At 33.3% G+C, this 12,607-nt stretch overlaps 2 protein-coding genes across 4 annotated transcripts in view; one reads left to right on the top strand and one right to left on the bottom strand.

Moving 5' to 3' along the window:
- Nucleotides 1–541: 541 nt before the first annotated feature.
- LOC128683370 (chromatin complexes subunit BAP18-like) lies at nt 542–10,171 on the bottom strand. Of its 3 annotated transcripts, none has more exons than XM_053768935.2 (5): nt 9,819–10,171; nt 9,210–9,301; nt 8,722–8,823; nt 8,175–8,334; nt 542–6,589 (listed from the first exon to the last, which is right to left on the bottom strand). In XM_053768935.2, the coding sequence occupies exons 1-5, from the start codon at nt 9,837–9,839 to the stop codon at nt 6,482–6,484; spliced, it is 483 nt and encodes a 160-aa protein (XP_053624910.1). In that variant the 5' UTR covers nt 9,840–10,171; the 3' UTR covers nt 542–6,481. The 3 variants fall into 3 exon arrangements, with proteins under 3 accessions (XP_053624910.1, XP_053624911.1, XP_053624912.1); XM_053768936.2 differs by having other exon boundaries at nt 8,229–8,334; nt 9,819–10,169; XM_053768937.1 differs by having other exon boundaries at nt 8,271–8,334; nt 9,819–10,166.
- Nucleotides 10,172–10,614: 443 nt separating this feature from the next.
- The window catches only part of kon (kon-tiki), a 34,091-nt gene continuing 32,098 nt past the window's right edge, over nt 10,615–12,607 (top strand). Inside the window, exons 1-4 of the mRNA XM_053768925.2 lie at nt 10,615–11,027; nt 11,223–11,359; nt 12,044–12,190; nt 12,278–12,421. Of these exons, the coding sequence (XP_053624900.1) occupies nt 10,973–11,027; nt 11,223–11,359; nt 12,044–12,190; nt 12,278–12,421 (483 nt within the window). The 5' untranslated portion in view covers nt 10,615–10,972. The remainder of the gene's footprint in view (nt 11,028–11,222; nt 11,360–12,043; nt 12,191–12,277; nt 12,422–12,607) is intronic.

Genomic DNA, 12,607 nt, shown 5'->3' with positions numbered 1-12,607 from the left:
CATTCCATACCAAACAATTGAGAAAGCAATGCAAAATTCTTCAGATTTGTATTGATTTTGCCTGAACTTAACAATTACAGTTATTAGAAAACTCGATTCCTTCTCATAAACAAAACTAGTCCTGTACTAATAAAGGTTGGAATTTGGTACTTTTAAGAATGTAACAAAATATTCTTAGGTTCAGAATATTTTTTAATTCTATAATACAACCAAGGTAACACAAGCGGCGAAAGATATTATTGAATAAGAGCCATGCCTTTTTTCTGGCGTGCTCCGTTGTTTTCTATAGGCTTTGACAATGACGTGCATTGACGTACGTTGTAACTCATCTGAATTTCTGCGTTCTGTCGACGGACATCAATTTAAAAGGACGGAGCGCGACTGAGCAATCGGGCATGGCTGAAATTTAGGAATAGCATTTATATTTTTTGTTATACCTACCAAAATTGTGATATTCAAATCGGCGCCATCTAGTGGCGAGTAGTAGAAGTTTAGACAGACGCATCAGCTGAAACTTTTCAATAAAAAAAAAAAACAAATGTTGAATTCAAAATGTTTTTATTAATTTAAATATATCTACAGTAACGTCTAGTATACAAGTACAGGATTATGAAAACATACTAAAGAAAACAAAGGAATCACAGGCGACAATGCCCATGCATCTATTTAGAAATCTGCGATTGGACCCCAGACTACAAACTTAGATATTAATAGCTCCATATATTGCCTGGACATCTTTTATAGCACGTTTCAAAACCATAAAGAATTAGATATTTTTACATAATAGAAAAGGCAATAACGAAACTTTAAAATATTCTAATTACATAATACTAATATTATTAATAATTATATATTACGAGTTGATAGTGGCTTTGGATAGCTCTTCCTTATAAATATTATGAAAAAGCGGCTTATGTCTTAATGTCTATTCTTCACATCTGCGATGGTGTGCGCATTAAAACTAAGGCCTCAACCACACTGCAAGCCTAACGCGATCTGTTAGAGCCATGCCCCATTGCTCAGTTGCGACGCAGCACGTCACGGCTCCGTCAACTTCTGTTGTTGTCTGTCGACGGCTTGACACTTATGCAGGCTATACACTAATGCCACACACTGCCGGTTTTGATGCCTTGCGGCAAAAACTACGTAATGTTCGTTCATTCGCGGCAGCATCTATCAGATGGCTATAGTGTGTAGCGGGCATTAAACATATGAAACACGCCTTCACCTTGAATAAAATTTGGTACGTGATGTCTAGAGGAGACGTTGTGTGTGACTGAGACAGGCAGCTTATGCGCTAAAACTGCACGTCTCGCAGCAGTAGACATTTCAACATTTGCCCCTAAATTAATTTTAACTATACCCAATCTGTTTAAGTAATTTAAATAAATGTACACAAATTTTGTGTATTTTCCTTGAAATATTTACCTCAATTAAATCAATATCTTTGCACAACACTACTATTCTTAACTAGCTTTTGCCTGCGGCTTCGTCCGCGTGAACTCCCCACGGGAAATGTACTTTTTGCCGGAATAAAAAGTAGTATATGCCCAGACATATACTGCTTTTTATTCCGGCAAAAACTACGGAGAACCTTATGATTAACTATACGTATGAGAAATTTCAAGAAGACTATTATTGTAATATGCAAAGACATTATTTCTAAGGAGTATATTTCAATAAAAAAAACAGCATAAAGTGCTCACTTTTGTTTAAATACCCACACAAACTGAGTAAATGTAATATAGATTACACATAGAGAAAATTGACATAATAATAATCAAAATTCGCCAGCTAACATATATTTCTAATACATACTAAAAAAAACTACCGTATTTAAATTGTTACACTACGAAGATATAAATACTTTTATAATGGGAACTAGGTATATAATACACAATTTACTAATTAGTAATCAAAATACCACTTAACAGATTTACAAGAAACAAACAAAATGGAAAATCTTTATCGGAATTTTAATAAAAAATCCCACTAACATTTTTTATTTACAATAACAAAGTTAAGCAAAAATTAGCACGTATTAGATTTTAATTGGTGAATGAAAGCTAATTGACAAAAATGTAGAATTACCACAAGAAACGGATAAAAAGCAGTGAAAATATTTGCCCAGAGAAAATAAATAACGTATGTTCTTATTTAAAATATTTTTAGATCGACGAATGTGGTTATGAATTTTATAGAATCTACACTTTAATTTCATAATTAACAAGATTATTCACTATTCGTAAAAAAATCTACATACTACAAAATTTATTTAATGATCGATTGAACCCTAAATGTATTAACAACCCAATTTTATATACCGAAATTCAAGTACACAATTGAGAATTGCCTATGAATTTGAATTGTTAAAACAGATACTTTTTTCTTATGTCAAAAATAAAATTTTAAATGGAGCATGTATGACTGTAATGTATATTGTGACGTCACGGATTTTGGAGTCAAATTAGCATTTCTAATATACATTAATGAGGCCGAAAAAATAGTAAATTTCTTAATTAATAAAACTGATCAATTAAAGTGACAGTATCGTGTTTGATTATTGAAATACCTTGATATTGATATTTTACCGATATAGATAATTTCATATTTTACCCAAGCCAATATAAAACGATTGCTGTGCCTATTTGTTTTTCTTCAATGTGTAGTCAAAATCACGCTTAGATTAATAATGTAAGTTACTATTGATAAAGTAATATTATATTTATTTAATATACTTCACAGAATTTCCTATAACATTGTTTTTTTTATGTTTTATGTATAATTATTTCAGTATATATAATAAATGGTTAACATTATTTATATACAAAGATTGCCTTTGATGTTGATACATTGGGCTATTTAAAGAATATTATTTATTTGGTGTGGTTTCGCTCTAGAATATGACCACTCCATAACCTCCCGTGGACGTCGTACGAGGCGACTACAATTCAAGGAGGGTTGACGTGAGGCAGGTGGCCGGTTGTAAAATCACAGCCGAATCTTTTATTCTATTGTATATAACCTGTTATTTTACTGATGTACCACTTAACTAAATAATATTTATAGTGAATCCTATACAGTATTATGTTCAGAAATTATTACAACAAATTGAGGCTATTTATAATTTTACACTTAAAAAAGCTAAAAATAGGCAACACTATCGAGTAACATATGCCGTCTCACTCATGTAAACATTGGATGAGAGAGACCGAAGATATTCTGTGCTAATTGTTACTTAATTTATATAATTAACTGGCAAATGGTCTCATAAGCCCCTACTCAATACATTTTGTTATGTTTCTATCTACAACGACCTTTAGTTTGTTATTTTTCTATCTAACCTTACACCTTAAAACTTATGTGTTAAAAATCATTACTATGTTTCATCAAATGAGTGAATATTATCACATAGTGTTTGTAGTGAGCTAGCACGAGTTTTACTGAGAACCTACTCGTATCTCCACTGTCATTTTTATGGAATATAAGCAGCGCTTAAAAAAAGAACTATTAAATTTACATATAAATTTTGGCCATTGAATATATGATTATATTTTCGCTAATATTCGTGCTAGCCGGAAGGATATAGCTAATATGGGCACTGATTATTGCCTTTAGTAACATTTACGATTTCGTTGTCGTGTGTTAGTGATGACTATATCAAAAATATCCGTATTTGGTGACACATATCCAGTATCCAGTGATGAAACTAATATTAATATAAATTAATTATATTTATACATTCATCAGTCACATTGATATAAGAATAAATATTTACACGCAATAGATAAAAATATTTAATACACAAATTGTTTTAAATTTGAACATATAAAACAAGGACAAGCGATACTGAAAAACATGTAAGTGGAGTTGATATGGCTGAGGAAGAAACCGAAACACTCAGATGGGAGAAAGAAATGGCTTATGGCATTAAGTGCACCTATTGTGACACCTATTGTACAAGACATGCAATTTATGCCGAAAATAAATATTAAAAGTATTTTTAACTTCTTAACATTAATTTCGAGTTTGCTGGCTATATCAACGTGACTAATTTTTCTTAACAATTAGCTTACTAATTTTATAAGACAGCGTGTAATTATATTCAATCTTGACATAGATGAATATAAGTACATAAGTATAGATATATCTCAATCAAATTGCACACAAGTATCTATGTAGATTGAACCAATCAATTAACAAAATAGAGGAATAGTCGTGTCATATAAAGACAGAAAACAGATATTTTTTGCCATTGCAATACCACATCGAATAGACTACAGTCTGTCCAAAAAGTGATTAAATAAAATGACGGCGCTAACTCCTGTTGGCTGGCAACACTGGGTGTTTATCAACCAATCTTAACCATTATATTTGGTATTGCAATGGCAAAAAAAAATTTAGTTCGTCAAAAATCCGTTTTCTTAACTTTTTGGACAGATTATGAATTCGTTGATAATCACGCAGTGTTGCCAGCCAAAAGGAGACAGCCCCCTTATTTATTTTCTACTTTTCATATGACAAACTGTAAATTTAATTTTCAATTGATATATAATCCTACTGAAATAATTACCAAGACCGCATATGTTTTCTGGATAAAATTTAGATATTTAAGCTTCCCCGTTGAACTAATGTCTAAAGACTAACAATAAAAGTCTCTTTTATATTAAACTTATTGTTTTAGGTGAAATTCCACTCTGTATTTATGCAAACAGAAAATTTAAGAGTAGTTAAATCTACATAGAAGGTACTCCCACAAAGTAGTTACAAAATATCACATAACATTTGTTGTCTTTGTTATATTTGTTGAAAGGCAAATATTATATAAATTGTGATAGCTGTGAGAAATATAGACATTGAAAACTGAAGAAAAGGATTTCATGGAACTGTGAATATTCGAGCATTATGACCGCCGTAATTACCGTCCTTCAAAATAAAGAGCCAATCTTAAAAATCAAACATTGATTTTTCAATTTTACACTACACCCATCACAGATTATTCGTAAATTAGGGTAATAAAAATATTCTTGTATTTGTTGAAATTTGAAGGAGGAATAACGACGATCGAAGTGCTTAAAAACTCACCCAGAAAACGGCAATATACAGATCTGCCACGAAAATTAAAAAAAAACTGTATACGAACTATTTTTTTTGCCATTTCAAATACAAACGGTCAAGATTGGTTGGTTAACACTGGGTGTTGCCAGCCAACAGGAGACAGCGCCCACTCATTTTATTACAATTTAATTTTAATATAAATTTCTACACTTTCTTGACAGACTGCAGTACTGATGATTTGTACGAGTGAAACGTAAGACAATGACAGAGAAAGCTATAGCTTTCTCTGTCTACAGTGATAGAGTACCTTCACAAACGTACTCATACGGGTTACTAGTAATACGCCGACAAACATTGCAGGACTAGACAATGAACATCATTTTAAAAAAAAAACTTTATTTGACGAGTTTTGCTATATGTTGTTACATTTTCTTTTATACAAAATCATATGAGACAGAAATAGACTCGCGATGAATCGTTTCCTCTCTATCGCAGGTAAGATGTGTGACTGAGACGCGCATTTCACGAAGAGCTCTTCATTTTATACTGTATGTAATATCGTATGTATTGTTGTATCAAAACTCGGAGAACAAATATTGTTTATGGTGTCAACGTTCTTGTCCTATGACGTTTTACATGTAACCCTATATCGATAGGTGCAATATATGAGTTAATATATCTATAGCTGACTTATAAGACTTAATTACAATAATTATAACTAGCAGGCCGGTTGAGTCTTAGGCAGATAATTTGGAACGACACGGATTGCAAGGGTAGAAATGGAAAAGATCGTCTTTGAACCTTAATGCCAATATATAAGGTTCAAAATATGATGGCAAAAACGATGCGGCAGATGATATTTATATAATAAGCAAACAAAAAAATTAAAATGCATCGTCTTTGCAATGATCGCGTCTGTTGTATCCCTTACTGGGAAGACAGAGACGTGAAATTTTACAAATGCTCTCCTTTGAATTTTTTTTTGTCATAAGATTTTATTAAATTAATATTATATTACTATACAATTTCACGTCATTACCCCTTACCGGGTAGACAATGCCCAATTATTGCTCTTTAAGAAAGAATTAACCGTTGCGTTTATTGGATTTCGTGGTTTTATTTTTGGTTAAGTATTAGGGCGGAGACTTCGTTAGTGCCCATTAAACTAATAAAACTTAATTCATTGTTCCGATAATAACAATGTAACACTGTGACCCATTTTACGCCAAACATAAATATTTTTATCGAAAGGGTCAAAATTTATGTTCTATCCTATCAAATAACAGCAAACAAATGACAGATACATAACCTAAATAGCGAGGAATACTTTTATATGGCAACAAAAATAGTTTTATCCGTACCGTGGTCCCAAATTATCTACCTAAAACTCGTCTGCTTAGCAATAGGAAAAGTTAAACAGGTTTCAGGTGGCCACCTCCTCATTCCCACCTTCGAATTCCAACTTGACGTCACCGCTCAGACCTTCGACGTCCACCTCATTTTCCGATGCATTAAGCATGTTGAGTGTCACCTATAGAAAATAATATGTTATACAAAATTCTCTTTAACAACTTTGCGTGCATTCGACGCTGTGACACCAGGTGTTAACAAATCACTCGAAGTGTGATTTGTTTGACCGAGAGATCAACTTGCACGATTGATGTAATCGAAAATCGTTTATGTCCTTTAAATAGTTTTTAAATTCTTACCGGAGTAGCTTCTGCATTCATAGCTGCATGTATCAACAGTGATATTTACAATCAATATTGTAATATATATATATATTTATTACAATATTGATTATCACTGTTGATATATGCAGCATTGAATGCAGAAGCTATATAGAAAATAATTGTATTGTATTGATATCTACAATCTAAATGAAATTGACATCAATAAGTTATATATTTGACCGGAAATCTAATATGAAAACTAATCAATAATTTAGCAAATATCTACAAAAAATATATCTACTTAAAATTTTTGACAAGACCACAAAAACATAATAAAAAAACTATCATCAAAACACACGAACACGACTAAATACTTAAATGAATCGTACTAATCAAGAGTTAGAAAAAAATGTCTATCTAATCTATAGTCTATGGCAAACATGTGTATTTTTAAATAGAAATAAAAACGTGTATTGTGCATGCTATAGCCGAGTGCCAAGGGTAAGCAGCGGGTGTCATCTGAGACCTATAGATTTTAATGTTTTATGGTCTTTTTACATCATAGATTATCATAGATGACCAATCAGGACAACGGTCATTTGACCACTGTATTTTTGTCACCCCAATTTTTATTGTTCGTTAGGCACTGCAAGGTCTGTTTCAAAATCTGGCAAAAATTTATAAAATTCTGGCATATTTTGACTTTTGTTTGAAATCATATCGCATCGTGGTACAAAATCCTTAAATCGAATATATAAATATGCAATTAATAGTTTTCTTTTTTAAGTAAATTTTTTAACCATAAGTTTTCATTTTTTAAGAGTGATAAATATAAAAATTTGTCATTTAATGCCAATTTTTCTAATGGACTTTTGGTAGTAAGTTTTCCTATGTTTGTGTGTGATCAATCAATATGGTACTTAAGTTTATATCTATGCTCTTGATTAATGAACGTATAGTGTAATAAAATTCCACATCATTAATTAATTAATTATGCATCCTATTTGTATGTACAGGGCAGTAATGAAATGTTTTTAATTGTCTGTCAAATATCTTATATTTAATTTAAATTCCAAGAATTAACAAGCAAAATGTGCTGACATGAAATCCTTGAACCAAAATCTAGTATAGTCCTCTAGTCTCTAGTTATGTATAGGTATCTAGCTTTAAGTAAGTTTCTCTTGTCTTCCATTTAACCATTTTTTTAATAAAAGAGGGATTATTTTAAATGGAAGCATAAGTAATATGGTTTGCTCCTTCTATTAAAAATGTATAATTGTCAGGTTACAGCGACAAGTCTCGCACAGTGTGTTCGCTTTAAATTAATCTTACAATTTGCCCCGACTTTCGCCCCACATGACGACACCCAAAAAATAAAAACTCACACTAACAAAAACAAAGGAAAGTGCGCCACAACTAATCGTAATATCATTGGGTGGAAACCTCGGCGTTTTTTCCTAACCCTGTCTGGGGCAGGATGCCCAGTGTGGGGGCTACCTGTGGGGGCGCCGGCGGGTGCGTCATCAACGTGCTGCTTACCTGCCGGACCGGTATACCTGCGTCCTCGAACGCTTTTTTCTTCAGCGTCGTCCGAATCTGCGTTCTGAAAATGTGGTGAATGAACTGTGATTACATGCTGGAAGACGATTAGTTGGGTTCACTTTACATTGAAATATTGAGGTTCTTGATAGCCTCTCTTAGTGGATAAATTAAAGAGAAATTCAATATAAATGGACCGTAATAAACTGGTACTTTACAATATTTGAAAATGAGGCTCTGTTGTTAAAGGATATGCCAGTGGTTTCCTGGGGCCACCTTCGGCCGTGACGTGAATCTCGTGATACATCACCGAAAAAGTGCCTGTGAAGGTCTAATTTCTGAATAAATGATTTGAATTTTGAATTTGAAGACTCGTGGTGAGTCGCTACTACACACTGAGTTTATGCCAGGCTGCAGTCTCATGTTAAAAAGTCATGGAAAATTAACTTACACGGTCCTATTTTTAATGTGTTGACTCAACTTATTGAGGTCAATGGCAAACCGATGGACGCAGGATCGGAGCATCTCAATCTCTTCTTCAGTCCATTTACCGCTGAAATCGAAAGTTTACTTTACAAGGTACAGTCTCTCGTAATCATTACACTATGTACATAATATAATAATGCTTGTAATTATATTCAAATATAACCTAATCAACAATTTTGATTGACCATTGACGTCATATATGTATAATTTTGTACAACAACGATTTTGGAACAAGGGTGTTAACGTTTAAAGGGAATGGTAACACTCATCATCATATTGAGTGTGTTATTGCTAACACTGGTGTCAGAGTTTATTCAAGTCGCCTAAAGGCATCGGACATGACTTTTACGACTACTTACCGCCATCCAGAGGCCGGTTAGTCGCATACACACTAGTGAACTAAACTGCCCACCACTGTCTAGGTTTAATGGTAACTAAGATATTGGAACATACCCCGGCTGGGAGTCACCCATAGGGTGAAGCAGCAGAGTCATTTCCGACAGCTTGTTGAAAGCTATCCCTGCCTCGCGGAAGATTTCCCCGACCTGGAATTGAGATATTTTAAAAGTCATACGAATACCACCAGATGATAAATGTCTAGATTAAAATCACAGCTGGGACTGCAAATTAAATTTGTTTTATAGTGCAACCTATATTTATTTATTTTATTCCTTTCCAGTTGAGGACGCAAACATAAAAAAATGGGGTCGTGCCCCAGATCAGTTTAGCACCCATTGACCTCAAAGACTGACTGTGCTGTGGAAATTTTTGAATAGGATTATATTTTATAACTTTTTTTTTACTTGAGGAACATGTATGTTTCTTTAGTATAGAGTTATACATGCAGTTAACACCAACTACTGTATAAGCATTCCTTCACATTGCATTAGCAATGTTGCTGCTAATAGGTACTTGGAAAAAAATATGCAATAAAAGTGAATAATGACAATATGTATGAAATGTTACTATTTCTTTTTACCTACAGGTATTGTATGAAATATCATTTCAACAATTTCGTTTGCACACATGAAGAGGTTAGTATTGAATAAAGTGTAATCTTACTTTTGCGGCAGAATTGTTCATCGTTGAGGAAAAAGATCCAGAAGAATCAGAGGAACTGTCGCTCTCGGAGAAATCCACCGCTAATATTTTTTAAAGACACTCCCACAAAAATGTCTATGATGTAAATAAAATTCAAGTAGGTACCAGAAAGCTAAATCGAGTTAGCCAATGGAAATGTATATATTTTCGTTGGCCTTTATAGCACGAATTGGAGAATGGGAATTACTTTAGCAGCGTTAATTAATTGAACCGTAATTTTCAAATTTCGAGTCGGCGAAAACCACAGGTCAAAGCGAACGATGCGAAAAGCGATCAAATCAATCAATGACAGACAGATGAAGCAGAAGCAACAAGAGGCAAATAGCATAGATAGACATAGACCAGGCAAACAACCGGAATAAGTTCGGCCGCACACGTGCAGTTTCCGAATCAGGAAACTGAATTCAGACATCTGTATATTCTTTCCTTTTATTCATATAAAATGTTCACAGACAGAACTGCACACGTTCCTTGCTTTTACCGAATGGAAAAAATCCCACAATGTAATATTTTTACATGTATGAAAAAATCCCAATGAATAACTTAATCCAAGACGTAGCGATGGCCTACATGTTGACTGCCGCCCCGTACACATACTTACGGAAGGTTCAAAATAGACGTTTTGGACCTGTTGTGTGTGGCAAGCGGATGTTGCTTGCCATAAACAATTATAGAACAAATGAATGAAAATATGAAGTGCACTGTCAGAATGAATGAAATGAACTAAATATTATATTACCGAATGAATGTAAATCATGAAAATATTGTTTGGTGTGAACTGTGAGGTTTGGCGTGTGTAAAAATAAAATTACTTCGTTGAGTTGATTCTAATACGAATTACAGCTAGATTTCCGAGTTATTAGTATTTAAGTGGTTTAGAAATATTACCATCATGCTGTTTTGTGACGGTTTATATGTGATTGTTCTGCATTGACGATCGAAAAGTAGTTTCAAACATCGCCACGCCTAACCCCTGCGATGCACCCCCAATTTCGTAATTATCTGCAAATATACAGATACATGTGCACTGTAGTACTTTACATATAGCTAGGATAGCTACACTGACGATGTGCTGATCCGGAGTTTATATTCGTGTTCTTTTCTTTGTTTTAAAAATGAAACTTATTCTAATTTTATCCTTCTTTTCGCTGGCCTCTGCCTATGATAAAGGTAAGGAACTTTAGTACCTAACAGACTTTTCATAATTAGATATGTAATTAAAAAACTTAAAAAAAATATATGTTTGTGAATTTTTTCTTTATTATGTACTTAATTATAAAAAATCTGAACATGTTATTTGACAACTTTTAAAATAGTATTCATAAGTAAAAACTAATTAATTAATTTAATTTTACATTGTTTAAGCCTCATTTTATGGCGCCAGCTATATTTCTTATCCACTGCAAGAGGCCAAAGGAGTTACCGATATCAGTTTCCGATTCCGGACTCATTTGTCTGATGCTTTGCTGTTGCTGGCTGCGGGCAAAACTGACTACTGCATGGTGAGATAGTCTACATTTAAATCTTATTCGTACACTCTGTCACACCTATCTGTCTCTATATGAACACAATAAACTAAAAGACTACCAGATTTTACCAATTAATAGTGTTATTTCTGAGGAAGGTTCAGGTGTATAATTATATGGACATAAATCATAAGATTACATAGTAGGTAGTACAAAAACTTGAATATATTTTCAAAATATTTTGTTACATTTGTAATCTCTTTATTGCACAAAGAAAACACATACAAAGAAAGCAGTAAAAGAGACAATTTTGTATTCTTTGTTAGCTTATTTATTTATTGAATTATAATCAGGCAGTTAACAATAGTTTTAATAGTTTATAAAGTTCTATAGCCAATTAACTTTAGAAAGTCACTTCATTGATATTATTTTATCTGATTAAATTTTTAAACAATTTCTTCAGGTAATCTATTTTTATTAGGAACCACAAGATTGCTGTGGAATTTCATATCATTTTTAATTGTATGTGCAGTTAAGATACAGTGTCATGTATCTATCCCCTACAGTGTATACAGAGCCAAGGGTTGCGAAAGTCCAGGGCCACATTTAGATGTATGGCAGTCAAGAGCACAATAAATTATCCAAATTGCAAGTTCAGCCTAGTCACACAAAGTGCACTAAAAAGTTAAGCCTATTATACTGATTCAATGTTTTTAACAGATCCGCTTAGAAGGAGGTAGATTAAAACTCCACATCAACCTTGGCGCTGGCGAGAGTGAGTTGTCGTCACCTAAAGGATTGCACCTGAACGACACTCAATGGCATCATGTCAGCATTGTTCGGAGAGAGGCCAACCTCACTATGAAGGTAAAGACTTTTCTCTCAATATTTCATGGCACAGGCTCTATATATTGTTTATGCTTAGATAAAAATGAAAATACTTTATGTTTGAAGGTGGACGATACTGCTGTAAAAAAGAAACTACCCGGAAGATTCTTCGAGCTCAACATTCATTTCGGAGTGTTCCTCGGTGGCCAAGGGGACTTCTCGGAGCTGTTTCTAGGCCACATGGAGAACTTCAGGGGATGCATGGAGGATGTGAGTCAACAATGCGAGTTTTTAATTTAAACTGGGTTTTTTTGTTGGTCCTGGGTCAATGACGCTTTGTGCTTAATGTGGGCTGTCAACTGTTGTACATTAATTTATTTAAATAGTGTTTATTATGGGAGAATAATGGGCATCCTTAACAGTCATCATTAATATCAATATCTGCTATTGACTATT

This window comes from Plodia interpunctella, chromosome Z, assembly GCF_027563975.2.
Source record: "Plodia interpunctella isolate USDA-ARS_2022_Savannah chromosome Z, ilPloInte3.2, whole genome shotgun sequence".
NCBI lineage: Eukaryota > Metazoa > Arthropoda > Insecta > Lepidoptera > Pyralidae > Plodia > Plodia interpunctella.
Note: the sequence above shows the minus strand (reverse complement) of the source record. Positions and strands in the feature narration are given on the sequence as shown.

What these genes read in the sequence shown, in the direction of transcription:
- LOC128683370 (XM_053768935.2), bottom strand. Translation starts at nt 9,839, where the DNA reads ATGAACAATTCTGCCGCAAAA. An exon ending in TGAACAATTCTGCCGCAAAA is followed by an intron (nt 9,302 to 9,818) that starts GTAAGATTACAC and finishes TCTCAATTCCAG; the next exon opens with GTCGGGGAAATCTTCCGCGA. An exon ending in ATGGGTGACTCCCAGCCGGG is followed by an intron (nt 8,824 to 9,209) that starts GTATGTTCCAAT and finishes TTTCGATTTCAG; the next exon opens with CGGTAAATGGACTGAAGAAG.